Here is a 15,616-nt window from a genome sequence, read left to right as displayed (position 1 = left end):
AGTGAAATGATCACAATTTAAAACATTTTGATATCAAAGTACTGCTCAAAATAAATAAGCACTGAAGGCTGTTGAAAAAAGTATAAACTCCTTGAGGTCAGATACCCTTTTATTCATCTGCATGTATCTGGAGTCTAGCAGGCAAGTCCCCAATGACCATTAAACAAGTTAGTGGTGGCAGAACATCTCAGCTAAAGTCAAAGGGCAACCTAAACACAGAAATCTCTTATTTCAAAAGATTAGAAGTTATAAGGCAGAGTTCTAAAACCAAAAGAATCAGAAGGAATTGAATATAGATATAACCTTCCATAAAAGAAAGTCTAAACTCTGCCAACATTAATTCCATCATACCACTGGCTGCAGAATAAAGCCATTACACGTTTTTAAGGATTTTGTAAAACAGGTGCCATGTTGCATTTTCAGGATTAATCATCAAATAAACTACTCCTGAACATCTATAATGTCTGACATCTTTGCCTACCTAGCATATTATGTAGTGAGTTATGTAACCCATACCTCAAAAGAGAGGCAAGTACAACTGCAATTTACATTAAACACAAGCAGAAAGACAGTTAGAAATCCAATGCCCTTTCCCAGTGTATGTAAGATAGCTATTTCAAGCTACTGAACTTTAAATATCAGAAGCAACAAACAACTATTATGGGCTAATGGGCTACAAAATGTTATGTTTAAAAATTAAGCCTTATCTCTGGTTGAAAGGAAGCAGGTAGCATCTTGAAAACGAGAATATAAGACAATGATACATTCAAGGGAACTTGAACGTGCAAAGGTCTGTTTTATGTGTTTTACTTCCTCCTTCACTCTCCAATGCCTCCTCTAATAAAATTAAGCTCCTGGGAAAATTGTATCTTACCCATCCAGTCTCATTTTTACACTGGTTATGCTAAGAGAGATAATTTCTAAATTGGAGCGGCAATCAGCAAGATACACTGTCACAGGAAGAACTTGGGCTGGTGCTTTGTGCTGGCTTTCTCTGAATCTTCCTGAAAGGATTTCATCTTTTGCTTATGTGTGCTGGCCTGTGGCAGATTCATTTCGATATATGGCAGAACCAATACAATATTGTAAAGTTTAAAAATAAAATAAAATTTTAAAAAAAAGAAAGAAAAAAAAATTTCCTAGACCTGAATTTTTTTGCCCTTTCACAAAGACATTTAATAGAGAAAGAGACTCAATCCTGATTTAATGTAAAAGCAGATTATCATAGCTTGCATACTTACCTGATGCAAAAGTGTTTCTCTGCTGCCTTCTGACTGATTCAGTAACCTTCGAGATAGCTCCAATTCCTGTTGAAGCTAGAGTTTCATCAAAGGATAAGGAAAAATGTCCAGTGGGGCAGAAGAAAACTAAATTATTACAGGCATAGTTTAAGAGGAGAAAAGTGAAAAGGTTTTCAGACTTTTACAGCTAATATAAAAAGGTAAACATCTTGTGATAAACGCATATCAATGCTCCCATTAAAATAATGGTAATTAAATAACAAAAACTGAACCAGACCAGACTGCAGGAGGTCTGCACTCTAGTCAGTTTCATCTCAATTATGACCTGTTTAAATAGTCTTTCCTTAAAGGCCTCCTTTTTGTTATCTCTAAAATAAGGGTTTTATATAAGACAATCTCTGAGCTCCCTTCAGTTTTAAATCATTTTAATGCAAAAGTCTAAAGCGATTTTTTTCTTTAAATTACTACATGTAGTATCATATGAACTAAATTAGAATAAAAATTTCAGGCACCCAATGACTCAAGGTATATTTCATCCAGTTGGTGACTACTTTATATTCTTAATAGTCTTATACTCCTAATATTTCCAATATTCATAACATTTCAAAAATTTTGAAGTATCTCAATTCAGAATAAGACATTTTAAATTTCCCTAATAATACTGCCATTAGATAATACTCACAGAAAATGTGCCAGTTAGGTAACTAAATACGCTACAAAGTCACTGTGCCTAGCTAATTTCAAGTTGAAAAATATAACAGGATGTAAAGGGGAGAAAAATATGCCACCCCAAAGTACACTTCTTTGGCTCAAGTATTATTGTGAGCTGATGGTAAGCAAAGCCCAGCAGACTCAGGAAAAGCTTTTCATCTTCCCCTTAACTGCATAAAAAAATTTAGAAAGCAGGTCTGTACCAGGAAAAGAGCTATTACTAAAGATACTCTCTGTATCTGAAAGATATACCTGCGTGCCAGGGCAAACATCTGTTAACCATAACCCACCCTTCTCACTTCCTCTGAACTGCCTTCCTTCCCTCTGAAGTCCCAGGCCCCTATTCCTTTCCTTAGCTCAGGATGGGAGATAAGCTTCAATTTCAATTGCCTGGCTGCCTTTGTATCTCGTATGTTTGTGGGGCTCCCATATAAAAAAAATTAAACGCTTTTGCTCCTATTAATCTGCTTGATATCAATTTAATTATTAGACCAGCCAAAGAACTAAAAGGTTTGTAAAGGGAAAATCATTTTTCCTCCCCTTTCAAATGGAAAAAATGTTTGCTAAAAATCCAGAGCTTATATATGCTGGACATGCTTGCAATTTGTAAGGGTAAGGTCATTTTGTGAAATCACAAGTTTGGATTAAGATGTTATTAAGTGCTTCGATTTTAATAGTTATCCTAAATTATCACTTCATTTGAACAAACTACTATCTATACATTAGTCCTTCAGAAATTGTGCGTGTGGTCGAGGTGGCTACTAAGGAGAAGCATAGGGGAGCACTGTGGTGATGGAACAGTTCTGTGCTTTGACTGTGGTGGCAATAAGATAAGCACACACAAAAAAGCACACACACAGCCTCACTCGACACAGACACAATAAAACTGGTGAAATCTGCATAAGCTGGATGCATTGCAAGTGTCAATTCACTGGTTTTGATACTGGATGGCAATAAAACAAAATGTTACCATTGAAAATAATTGGGTAAAGGGCACAGGGCACATTTTATTTTGCAACCTCTACAGACCTATTATTATTTCAAAACAATTTTCTAATCCAATTATATAAGCTTTTTAAATACCATACATGCAGCTCAGAAAATAAACATCACATATTTTTTAAAGTAGAGCTGGCCCTTGAACAACATAGGTTAGAACTGCAGAAGTCCATTTACATACGGATTTTTTTTTTTTTTTAATTGTAAACACCACAGTTTACAATCACACTAGGACCACAGCCTTGTCTAACTCAATGAAACTAAGCCATGCCTGTGGGGCAACCCAAGACGGGCGGGTCATGGTGGAGAGATCTGACAGAATGTGGTCCACTGGAGAAGGGAATGGCAAACCACTTCAGTATTCTTGCCTTGAGAACCCCATGAACAGTATGAAAAGGCAAAATGATAGGATACTGAAAGAGGAACTCCCCAGGTCAAGTTGACTCATTGGAAAAGACTCTGATGCTGGGAGGGATTGGGGGCAGGAGGAGAAGGGGACGACAGAGGATGAGATGGCTGGATGGCATCACTGACTCGATGGATGTGAGTCTGAGTGAACTCTGGGAGTTGGTGATGGACAGGGAGGCCTGGCGTGCTGCGATTCATGGGGTCACGAAGAGTCGGACATGACTGAGCGACTGAACAGAACTGAACTGGAACACCACAGTATTACAGGATCCCCAGTGTGTTGAATTCACAGGTGTGGAAGTGTAGCTAAACTGCAAATACAGAGGGCCAACTACATTTTATACTCGGATTTTAGACTTCACAGAGGGTCAGGGTTCCTAAGCCCACACTGGTCAAAGGTCAACTCTAAGCCAGCTGTAAAGTACCTGTAGAGGCAGAGAATCCACACAAAATATTACCTGACCAGTTCTCTTGTTTCCATGGCTAAATAAAAAGGGAAGAAATCACCCTGAAGTCAAAGTAGTTTGAAAATCTACCAGGGCCTACCCTGGTCATATTTCCTGGGTAATGTCAGCAGTCTCAGCTCCCAAAGGGCAAGCGTGATGGCCCGACACATCTTGCTTACCACCATGAAGGCAGCAGAAACGCATCATGGAACTCTACGGAATTTGGTGAAATAAAGGAGGCAAAGGCAAACGGAAAAGATAAAGAATGGGATAAAGAATATTACAGCAGGGGCAAATTTTCACTTTATCATTTATTACTCTGGGCTCAGCTTAAAACCTACTCATTTGCAAATTGAAGAGAGTTGTTTGGCCTCTGAATCACCTCCCAATTCTAAAGGGCTAGACTCTGCAGGTTCACAGACATGAATATATAGCAAAGGTTCTTAATATTTAATAAGAACAGAGGATTTTTCAGAACGAGGCTGCTTATTTTTATCTTCTGTAATGAAAATGAACAGATGCAAAATACTCAGCCTTTAAACAACAGGTCTTTCCTAACCCTGCAGCAAAGTCAAGCTCTTTAAATGTTCTCCAACAAGGAATGGCCATGTTTAACCACCGTCTGAAAAAGTAAAGTGGCCAGAAGACAAGGCAGCAAACGACCTGTGCAAGTTTCCAAGAGCAAATAGCAGAGAGCGGCAGAGCCCTGAGGCCAAGGGATTCCACACCAAGACATAAAGGCCTCGCTGCACTAATGAGCAAATGACCTCAGGACATCCAGTGAGCTTCAGTGGCCCCAAACATTAGTACTCTTTGAAAGACGATTTTCAGAATCTTACTTTACTCTTCTCACTTTCTGTTTGTCTTAGCTTATTTTTCATTTCTCCTTCATTCTCCTCTGCTTTAGCTTCTTGTTTCTTCAGTGCCTAGAAAGACAGAATGGGAAAATAAACACTATTAATATTCCAAAAGGATTTATTAAGAAGAAGCTGAGGCAGATGATTATGAATTGCCCAAAACATACACATGAATTACAACCTGCTCATTCACTCAAGTCCTAAGATCACTTTGCTGGGGATCAAATAGAAACACCTTTCCAATCTACCTAATCAAGTTCGACTTAATTTCATTTTTTCCCATCTTTGGGAATTTTATAACACATTCAGAGAACTTAGCTAACAATTTTCTTGGAAACAAATTTTACAGCCTGCAGAAATAACAGTATTTACAAGTTATATTATCTGTTCATCTATTCTTGATATGATACCAAAAACCAGTTGACTACCTTTTCAAATTCTGGAAAAAAAAAAAAATCAAGGTAGAAAGATGCTGGTTGCATCATTATTGCATGTATGACATTTTATCACAACATATAACTGGCTCTTCAAACCTTACTTCACATACAGCAAAAAAAAGTATTCTTTTTTTCTCTCTCTTTAATAAATATTTTTTCCTTTTAACTTTCTTCCTTTTTTCCTTTTGATTTTTTTTCCCATTTTTCTCTCTTTAATAAAATGAAGAAAAGGAACTTTACAAAAATACAAACTTCAAAACTTAACCACAAAAGTGTTTGTTTTGGTTTGTATCTATGTTAAAACAAAATTAAACTTGAGAAAAAAGTTTATACTAAGAGCAATCTTTCATCTAAAAAACAATCCATTTGTTTAAAAAAATGTTTGACACTTTGAGCATTTAGACTTAAAAAGGTACATGTGTGGAGACCATCAAAATTGAGAAAAGCCAAATTTCCAGATCTCTTTTCCAACAAGTTCTATGATGCTCAAAAGAAAAATTATTTTTAGGCAAACAGCAAAACATGATAAAACTGTTGTTTTGAAACAAATATAATCAATCACATTTCGATTTCATTTACTCACATATCCCACAAATATCTCCAAAGCGCATAAACATGTGTATACAGAATAACCATGGACCCCTATCCATGAGATTACTGCTCCCTCTACACGGCTCCTACTCTCACTAATAAAAACAATTAAAGAAAAAGGCAGAGTTGTTGGTTAGTTGCTAAGTTGTGTCTGACTCTTTTGCAACCCCATTGACTGTAGCCTGCCAGGCTCCTCTGTCCATGAGATTTTCTAAGCAAGAATACTGGAGTGGATTGCCATTTCCTTCTCCAGGTGATCTTCCCAACCCAGGGACTGAACCCGAGTCTCCTGCACTGGCAGGTGGAATTTTCACCACTGAGCCAGCAGGGAAACCCAAAAATGCAGAGTAGTTTTGGTTTGAGTATAAATAATGTAATAATACTTGAGAGTGCTGTGGTCATTCTTCTTCTTCTTACATAAAGTAAATGTTAATATATTCTACATACTAAATACTTATATTTAATTTTTATGAAAATTCCATGAGTTATCATTAAAGCCATTTTATTAAGAGGGAAGCTGGAGTTACAAAGAATTGAATACTTTGCTCAAGGTCATTCATCTAGTTCATGACAGAGACAGGAAGTAGATTCGGGCTGTCTGCCTCTTAACCCTGAATGGTATTGCCTCTCCATGTTGAAATAACAGTATTAAGCACAGAGTGAATATGAAGACTAAATAATTTGATACTTTTAAAGCATTAAAAGGGGACTTCCCAGGTGGCTCAGAGGTAGAGAATCCACCTGCCAGTGCAGGAGATGCAGGAGACATGGGTTTGATCCTTGGGTCAGGAAGATTCCCCTGGAGAAGGAAATAGCAACCCACTCCAGTTCCAGTTGTTCTTGCCTGGGAAATCCTATGGACAGAGGAGCCTGGTGGGTTGCAGTCCATGGGGTCACAAGAGAGTAGGACATGACACAGTGATTAAACATCAACAATCATGATTACAAAACTGCTAACAATTGATAAAGTATTACAAATCATAACATTTTTCAGGTAGCTACCAAGTGATTTTGATGTTTGATGCTTGTTCTTTATTGTAAGTTAAGTAAAATTTGTAATAATACTTACTTATATATGTATAACCTACTTGTTTTTGGCTAGTGGGATGTGTTTAGAAATTTTTCCTGAAAAAATTATCCTAGAAATTTGAGAATTACTGCATCTCTATTCTTTCCTTGCTTCTTCAGTCTAATTCCACCTAGTGTGTGTGTGTGTGTGTGTGAGAGAGAGAGAAAGAGGGAGAGGGAAGGAGGGAAAATTTGAAGAAAAAAAGATACAAATTATTGCTATATTTTTCATGAATTCATTTAATAATATTTGAACTATCTTATTCCCCAACATCATCATTCCAACCTAGCCACCCCTCACCTTTTTTTTCTTTAGTAAGTGAAACTTAGTTGGTTATCTTTTCAATACTTTTTCTTTGAACTTTTAAAAACCAGCCTGGGCTTTTCCACAGGGAGGAGACTTCTTCAGGCAGATGATAAGTTTGATCAAATTATAAACAGTCAGGCTCCCCAGGCTCCCCTTCTGGATTCAAACTCCTAAGCAGAAGCCATTTCAAATGGGTATGCACTGAAGGCCCACCCAAGCCAGGTGGCATCACTTAAGGCCATAAAAAACTTCCAGAAAGATGAGCCTGTCCCAAATATGAGAGTCATTCACTTCCAAAGCCAAATTCAAAATCCACCTTGGAAGACTCTTCAACCTTCAGCCAGTAGCTGCTAACGTCCTTCCAGTAAGATTTTGTACATCTTCATGTTTCAAACTGTTTCCACCTCTGCTTACTGAAAACAGAAGGAGGCACCTTTATAAACCTGGCTTAACTTCATGCCGCCACTCTAAGGAATTTAACTTACTTAAGAACTCAAACTCCAAAAATTCTCCAGGGAAGAAATGTTTCCATTTTACTAACTGGAATTAATACATTTCTGTCCTTTTCTCATGAGCTCCAAAACTTAGAATTTAAAAATCCTATCACATTTTACACCAAACAAACAAGAAAGACATATTAACATTTTCCAAGTGTTCACATACCTTAGTTTAAGTCAATTTTTTTAAAAGCTTAATTCATTTATATGCTCATTTTAACTTACACAGATAGGCATTCAAATATTCCTTGTTTATCTAGAACTTTACATTTCCAAAGAGAACTGCAAAAGGTTTGTTGTCACTATGGTATAAGCTTCAGAAAGCCAGGGACCCCATCTGTCATGATCACATTTTAACACTAACACAATTCTTGGCACATTTTAGGTGGTAAACATATGTTATTTAATGGATGAGTAAACATCCCTTTATAATTCCTGAATAACAACTGCAGTTTACAACTGGCCAACTCTGTTCATCACCTACATTAAAGTTTCCCAGATTTCTCCCACCTTTCTTAACCACTACATTTTCTCAAACACCAAGCTGTCTTTCTTTCTGAAAGAAACAATTATTATGATATAGTGATGTCGGAAAATGAATATTTATTTGGGGGTTTATGTCAAAGAGTTAATAACCCTTTCCTGTTTTCCAAAGACATCATTTTAGACTTTTCCTTAGGGAAAAAATCCTCTGAATGGTTTTATTTTTGATAATTCAGATTTACAGTACAATTGTAAAGACAGCTTAGAATTCCCATATATCTTTCACCTAGCTTTCCCTAAAATTAACATCTTACATAACAATGGTAGGTTTATCAAAACAAAGATGTCAAAACTGTTACAAAACCATTCAACTACAGGTTTTATTCAACTTATCATATGGTCTTTATTCAAGACACTTCAGAGCATCTTATCTCTTTAGTCTCCTCTGATCTGGGGAAGTTTTTCAATCTTTTCTTCCTTTTACGATTTCAGTATTTTCAAAGAGAAAATACTTCAAGTATCTTCAAGACAGATATTTCATAGAACATCCTTCAATATGGGTTTTTCTGATGTCTTCTCATAATTAGACAGAGCTCATAAATATGGGAACAGAATATCCAAAGGTAAGTGCCCTTCTCAGAGCATTACGCTGTAGGGAACATGATAACATGACTCAGGACTAGCAAGGATAACCTTGATCACTTGTTTAGTGCAGGGTGGTAGCTGCCAAATCTCCCTGCCATAAAGTTAGTATTCTTTCCTTTTCAGACCCTGTTAGAAGCAAGTCATTAAGTCCAGCCCACAATCAAAGGGAGAAGAGTTAAGCTCCACTTCCCAGTGGGAGAATATCAAAGAATATGTGGAAATACCTTAAAATCACTAAAGTAATATTCTGGTAGACAATTTGAGCTGTGCAAGTATGCTTAAATTTCACCCACCAATTTAAGCTTAAAATCAGACCTAATGTAACATTACCAGTATGTTTTTGGCCTACAAAATGCAACCCAGATTCCTGATATGTTAACTCACAGGCCAGTGCTCACTGCTAAGTAGAAAGTTGAACCCCTCTGCACTCTCCTCCAGATAACCTACCTGCACCAAAAACATTAATGGGTAATGTAGAATTTATGAAAGACCATATCAGTGGATGGAGTACACTCGTCAAGTCTCCATCTAATCCTAATTCTCCTATTTTACTCATCAGGAACTCTCTTTCTCCCCAGTTCTCCTCCATCTTTCTTCAGCTTCATTGTTTGGTTTCTTTTCAGCTTCTAGATATTCCCAAATGGCTTCTAAATATCCCTCCCCAAGTTATACAGAGCAATGTGCTCTATTCCAGTTCTCAACTTTGAACACTTATACTGGTTACCATGTCCAACATCCCCGCTTTCCTCACTCCATAAAGAAAAGTTACCAGGATCCAGGATCCCCTTACAGGGCAGTTGGCAAATAATTACTTTTCATTCTCATCACATCAGTTCAGTCACTCAGTCGATTCCAACTCTTTACTACCCCATGGACTGCAGCACACCAGGCTTCCCTGTCCATCACCAACTCCTGGAGCTTGCTGAAACTCATGTCCATCGAGTCGATGATGCCATCCAACCATCTCATCCTCTGTCATCCCCTTCTCCTCCTGCCTTCAATCTTTCCCAGCATCAGGGTCTTTTCCAGTGAGGCAGTTCTTCATATGAGGTGGATTGGAGTTACAACTTCTGCATCAGTCCTTTCAATGAATATTCAGGACTGATTTCCTTTAGGATTGACTGGTTTGATCTCCTTGCTGTCCAAGGGACTTTCAAGGGTCTTCTTCAATACCAAGTTCAAAAGTATCAATGCGCTCAGCTTTCTTTATGGTCCAACTCTCACATCCATACATGACTACTGGAAAAACCATAGCTTTGTCTAGACGGTTTTAATATGCTGTCTCTGCTTTTTAAGCCTCTGCTTTTTAATATGCTGTCTAGGTTGGTCATAGCTTTTCTTCCAAGGAGCAAGTGTCTTTTAATTTCAAGGCTGCCGTCACCATCTGCAGCAATTTTGGAGCCCAAGAAAATAAAGTATGTCACTGTTTCCATTGTTTCCCATCTATTTGCCAACAAGTGATGGGATTGGATGCCATGATCTTAGTTTTTTGAATATTGAGTTTTAAGCCAGCTTTTTCACTCTCCTCTTTCACTTTCATCAAGAGACTCTTTAGTTCCTCTTCACTTTCTGCTATAAGGGTGGTGTTATCTGCATATCTGAGGTTATTGATATTTCTCCGGGAAATCTTGATTCCAGCTTGTGTTTCATCCAGCCCAGCATTTCTCATGATGTACTCTGCATATAAGTTAAATAACCAAGGTGACAATATACAGCCTTGACATACTCCTTTCCCAATTTGGAACCAGTCCATTGTTACATGTCCAGTTCTAACTGTTGGCTTCTTGACCTGCATACAGATTTCTCAGGAGGCAGGTCTGGTATTCCCATCTCTTGAAGAATTTTCCAGAGTTTGTTGTGTCATCAATGAAGCAGAAGTAGATGTTTTTCTGGAACCCTCTTGCTTTTTTGATGATCCAGTGGATTTTGGCAGTTTGATCTCTGGTTCCTCTGCCTTTCCTAAAACCAGCTTGATTAGCTGGACATTCTCGATTCACATACTGTTGAAGTCTAGCTTGAAGAATTTTGAGCATTACTTTGTTGCGTGTGAGATGAATGCAATTGTGCAGTAGTTTGAGCATTCTCTGGCATTGCCTTTCTTTGGGATTGGAATGAAAACTGACCTTTCCAGTCCTGTGGCCACTGCTGAGTTTTCCAAATTTGCTGGCATATTGAGTGTAGCACTTTCACAGCATCATCTTTTAGGATTTGAAATAGCTCAACTAGAATTCCATCACCTCCACTAGCTTTTGTTTGTAATGATGCTTCCTAAGGCCCACTTGACTTCGGACTCCAGGATGTCTGGCTCAAGCTGAACAATCACACCATTGTGGTTATGTGGGTTATTGAGATCTTTTCTGTGTATTCTTCTGTGTATTCTTGCCACCTCTTCTTAATCTCTTTTGCTTCTGTTAGGTTCATACCATTTGCGCCCTTTATTGAGCCCATCTTTGCATGCCATGCTCCCTTGGTATCTCTAATTCTCTTGAAGAGATCTCTAGTCCTTCCCATTGTGTTGTTTTCCTCTATTTTTTTCCACTGATCACTTAGGAAGGCTACGTTCTCATACTAATAGGTATTTAATTTTTGTATCTTATAATTAGTATAAATGTTAGTCATTTTACTTGATGTGAAAGGAATATCAGTAAGTTGAACTTTAATCAAATTGTGTTTCCTAGTACATGGACTTATGCCCTCAGTCCAGTTGCTCAGTCATGTCCGACTCTTTGAGACCCCATGGACTGCAGCACACCAGGCCTCCCTGTTCATCACCAACTCCCGGAGCTTGCTCAAACTCATGTCCTTTGAGTTGGTGATAACATCCAATCATCTCATCCTCTGTCGTCCCCTTTTCCTCCTGCCTTCAATCTTTCCCAGCATCAGGGTCTCTTCCAATGAATCAGTTCTTCGCATCAGGTGGCAAAAGTATTGGAGCTTCAGCTTCAGCATCAGTCCTTCCAGTGAATATTCAGGACTGATTTCCTTTAGGATTATGCCCTAGAAAAACATAATTCTTCTGAAAGTCAACTATTTTGTTTTTAAATTTGAATTTCCATATATGAGCTGGTTGAATAAAAGAATCTCTAATTCTCTTGGATATCTAAGAATCTGCAATAATACTTTCCTCCTCACTTTCCAGTTAATTTTATCACTTTTCCAAAATAACATATGTTTCTATTGTAGCTCTACTTTATGTCTAAAACATCATCTAATGCCTTTCTTATTTCTCCTTTTATTCTAAGGCAGGGATCCCCAAACTCCAAGGTCTAATGGTTGATGAACTGAGGTGGAACTGATGTAATATTAATAGAAATAAAGTGCACAATAAATGTAATTGCTTCAGTCATCACGAAACCATCCCCACTCCAACCCCAGTATGTGGAAAAATTTTCTTCCATGAAACTGGTTCCCGGTACCAAAAGGTTAGGGACTGCTCCTCTAAGGATATTTAAGTCTCAGAAAACTGAGGCAACGAGAACTTAAACTTTATTGTTTTCACTGGAGGAGCAAAAGTGAGGTATTGAGAAGCAACCCAAAGAAAATTACTCTATTTCAACCATATTATTTAGAAATCTCGTTAACTTAAAACATTATTTCTACTACCTATACAACATAAGCCAGTAAACAAGTAACACACAAGCAATATTCTAGCCCAAAACGCTGAACCTATTTTCTACATTTTCTACATTAGTTTAAAATGAAAGACCAAAAGAGGTCTAACTCTTAAGACCTAGTAAATAGATACATTAATGCACTTTAAATTTTGGAAACACAGGTAACAGTCAAAGAGAAATAGTTTAACATTAACTAAATCAAAATTACAAGTCATTTCTTTAAACCTTAGTAACAAACTTTAATTCATTTACTACCTCTTTTAAAAATGAAAGGCCACACTGGATTTCTTTTCCATTTGACTTAGATCAAGCAACTTAGAATTATATTGAAAACTGACCCAGTAAAAGTAGTTATAAAGAGGAAAAAAATTCACAAGCCAATGAATTTCTATTACTGTGTTATTTTGCCCTTTAAAACTTGTTTTTTTTCTTAAAAGCAGTTTAGCTATAAAGCTATCATGTGCCCTGCTTCTGGATTCAGATTGTCTTTTACATATTTAAGATCACAGCAACAACACTGGCCTTAATAGAGGGTCCCTAGAGCACATTTAAACCTTTAATAACAACTTTTCTTCTTTTCCTTAAGTGTGCCTATTTCCATTAAAAAGACTAACATAGTGAGTTTTGTACAACTTATGTTCTTTAGAGGCTGATACTTCTGAATTCTCACAGTTAAATATAATCAAAAAAAAAAAAAAAAAAAAGGAGTCTTTCCTTTAAAAGAATAGGGGAAAGGGGAAAAAGAAAATGTTTGCAGACATTTCATCTGACCAAAAAACTCCCACAACTTTGACAATAGGCATGTTTATCAAGAGGTTCTAAAAAATAACACACTCAAAAATGTAGAACAAATAAGGAACTAAAGGCCTTTTGTCTACTTTAAATGGACCAGCAAAGCCTGGGTAAGAATGATGGAGCTGGAATGAAATAAAGGTCACATGTTAATTACCCACACAGGCCACTGAAATTTCAAAAAACAATCATGAGCATAAGCCATCCTGTCTCACCCTAGTCACTCAGCAGTGCTACAACTGCACGCCATTGGTTACAAGAGCAAGAATATGCGGATGACAAACCAACAGTTTTCACCGGTAAGCTAAAAGGACTACAGAAAAACAAGTCTGTGCTCATACTGAACAACAGGTCTGTAATAGTATATTAAAGGTACAAACGTTTAAGTCATATTTTCTTTTTCTCCAGTAAAAATGAAAAATGAAAAAGTCATATTACTGAAAATTATAACAGTTGCTCTTAATATACATGTGTGTATGTATTTATATATGTGTATATATATTTGTGTTTATATATATATATATATATTTTTTTTAACCCTTATTTTTTAGAGTGGTTTTAAGTTCACAGTCAAATTAAGAGGAAGGTACAGTTCCCACATACCCTTAGTCCACATACAGGCATAACCTCCCCAATTATCGACATCCTCCAACAAAATGGTACATTTGTTACAAGTAATGAACCTAAATTGATGCATTATAATAACCCAAAGTTCATGGGTTACATAAGGTTCACTTGCTGTCATACATTCTATGGGTTTGGACAAATGTATAATGACAAGTGTGCATCATTATAGTGTCATAAACAGTAATTCCACTATCCTAAAAAAGTCCCCTGTGATCCACCTATTCATCTCTCCCCTCTCTACCCCAACTTGATGCTCTTTACTATCTCCATATTTTCCCCCCAGAAAGTCATTTAGTCAAAATCATACAATCTGTGATCTTTTCAAACTAGCTTCTTTCACATAGTAATATGCCTTTAAGGTTCTTCTATATCTTTTCATGACTTCATAAGTCATTTACTTTTTATAATTGTTCATGTAAGTACAAAATAAAAATCAGGAAATATTTTAAACTTCATAATATAGTAATTGTGGTTGTTGTTTAGTCGCTAAGTCATGTCCTACTCTTTTGCAACCCCACGGACTGTAACCCGTCAGGCTCCTTTGTTCATGGGATTTCCCAGGCAAGAATACCAGAGAAGGTTGCCATTTCCTTCTCCAGGGGATCTGCCTGATCCAGTGATTGAACTCACATTCCATGCATTGGCAGGTAGATTATTTACCACTGAGCCACCATATTTTGATGCCAATTAGACCACATAAGCTATAAATTGAAGTTGTAAGTTGTTTATATTTATGTATTTTAAAAAATCAAAAGCTTTAGGGACATGTTATATTTCACATCAAAGAAAAACATTATTAAGTACTCAGTATGTATAAAACACTATAATTGGAACCTGACTTGAGTGGAATTTTTTAAAAGACAAAAGTCTGCTATTTCCAAAATTCTCTTCTGTAAACCTAAATCATAGCTCCAAAACTATCAAACATCAATAGAAAAATACATATTTTGAAAAGGAATATATATGCATAATACAGCAGGATTTTATTGCTCATAACTAGTACTACTCATTTAAATTAACATAGATTTTATTTCTATCAAGTTCTGTGAATTTCTAAATTTTGTTTTTTCCTAAATCAAGTCAGAGATTCCTCCCACATGAAAACTAGCTAAAGTCATGGAAAATTTTAGCCTTTAAGTTCATCCAGTTGGGGATTATCTGTGCCAACAAAAACCATAACAAAACAAACAAAAAAAAATTAAGTTTCTTTTCAAGGCAGAAAACAATACATTCATCTTCTAAATCCCTGAGCCAATATCTAACTCAAAGACAGCAGAGTGAATATTACTTAAATTGTTCAAAGAAATTTATTTTCAGCCATAACCAAGGAACAAAAATTCTATACCAACATCTATGATTTTAAAACACTTAAATAAGTGAAAGTAGAACTGTGTGAGAGAAGTCCAAGGGAATCGGATACTGATCATTACCACTGTGACACCATATAGATTTGGGGGAAAGCAAAGGGGAAGATTCTAAAACCCTGCTGCCAGCTGAACTACGTGTATTTTCCATACTGAAGCAGTAAGCACATAGTGAGGAGTCACAAGTTGCAGTCATTCCTTTTTTCAAAGAGTAGAGTAATACCAAGTGGTTAAGCAAGATTTATCAGTAGTTAAGCACACTGCTATAACTTCTGATGGTAAGCAAAGTCTTAAATAATGTTCTTTAAAGATACCTGAGGTCTTGACAGCATAAAACTCAAAGCTTCTGTTTGAGAATGGCCTAGATGTCTTTTCTTTTTTCTTCTTCTTTTTATCATATGGTGATTATGATTTCAGGAATCCAAAGAGCTTTCATAGGAACTACTGTGGTAGGACAGATGGGTACATATTATGGACCTATTTTCTCTGATGAATAAACAAACTCATTGCTTCCATTACATTCATATTT

At 36.7% G+C, this 15,616-nt stretch overlaps 1 protein-coding gene across 46 annotated transcripts in view; it reads right to left on the bottom strand.

Moving 5' to 3' along the window:
• The window catches only part of CEP128 (centrosomal protein 128), a 481,052-nt gene that overhangs the window by 364,298 nt on the left and 101,138 nt on the right, over positions 1–15,616 (bottom strand). For 40 of the 46 annotated variants that reach the window (XR_015133909.1, XR_015133910.1, XM_086319370.1 and 37 more), the window contains 2 exons: positions 4,645–4,731; positions 1,242–1,316 (listed from right to left, as the gene is read on the bottom strand). Coding sequence is in view for 39 of the 46 variants with exons in the window: in XM_086319370.1 (XP_086175496.1) it covers positions 1,242–1,316; positions 4,645–4,731 (162 nt within the window). In the remaining 7 variants the exon portion in view is untranslated. The remainder of the gene's footprint in view (positions 1–1,241; positions 1,317–4,644; positions 4,732–15,616) is intronic. The other 6 variants (XM_086319396.1, XM_086319392.1, XM_086319390.1 and 3 more) reach the window with 1 other exon arrangement.

This window comes from Bos grunniens, chromosome 10 (assembly GCF_055505025.1).
Source record: "Bos grunniens cultivar Pamir isolate PY7600 chromosome 10, Bosgru_T2T1.0, whole genome shotgun sequence".
Taxonomy (NCBI): Eukaryota; Metazoa; Chordata; class Mammalia; order Artiodactyla; family Bovidae; genus Bos; species Bos grunniens.
This window is presented reverse-complemented; position numbering and strand designations above follow the sequence as displayed.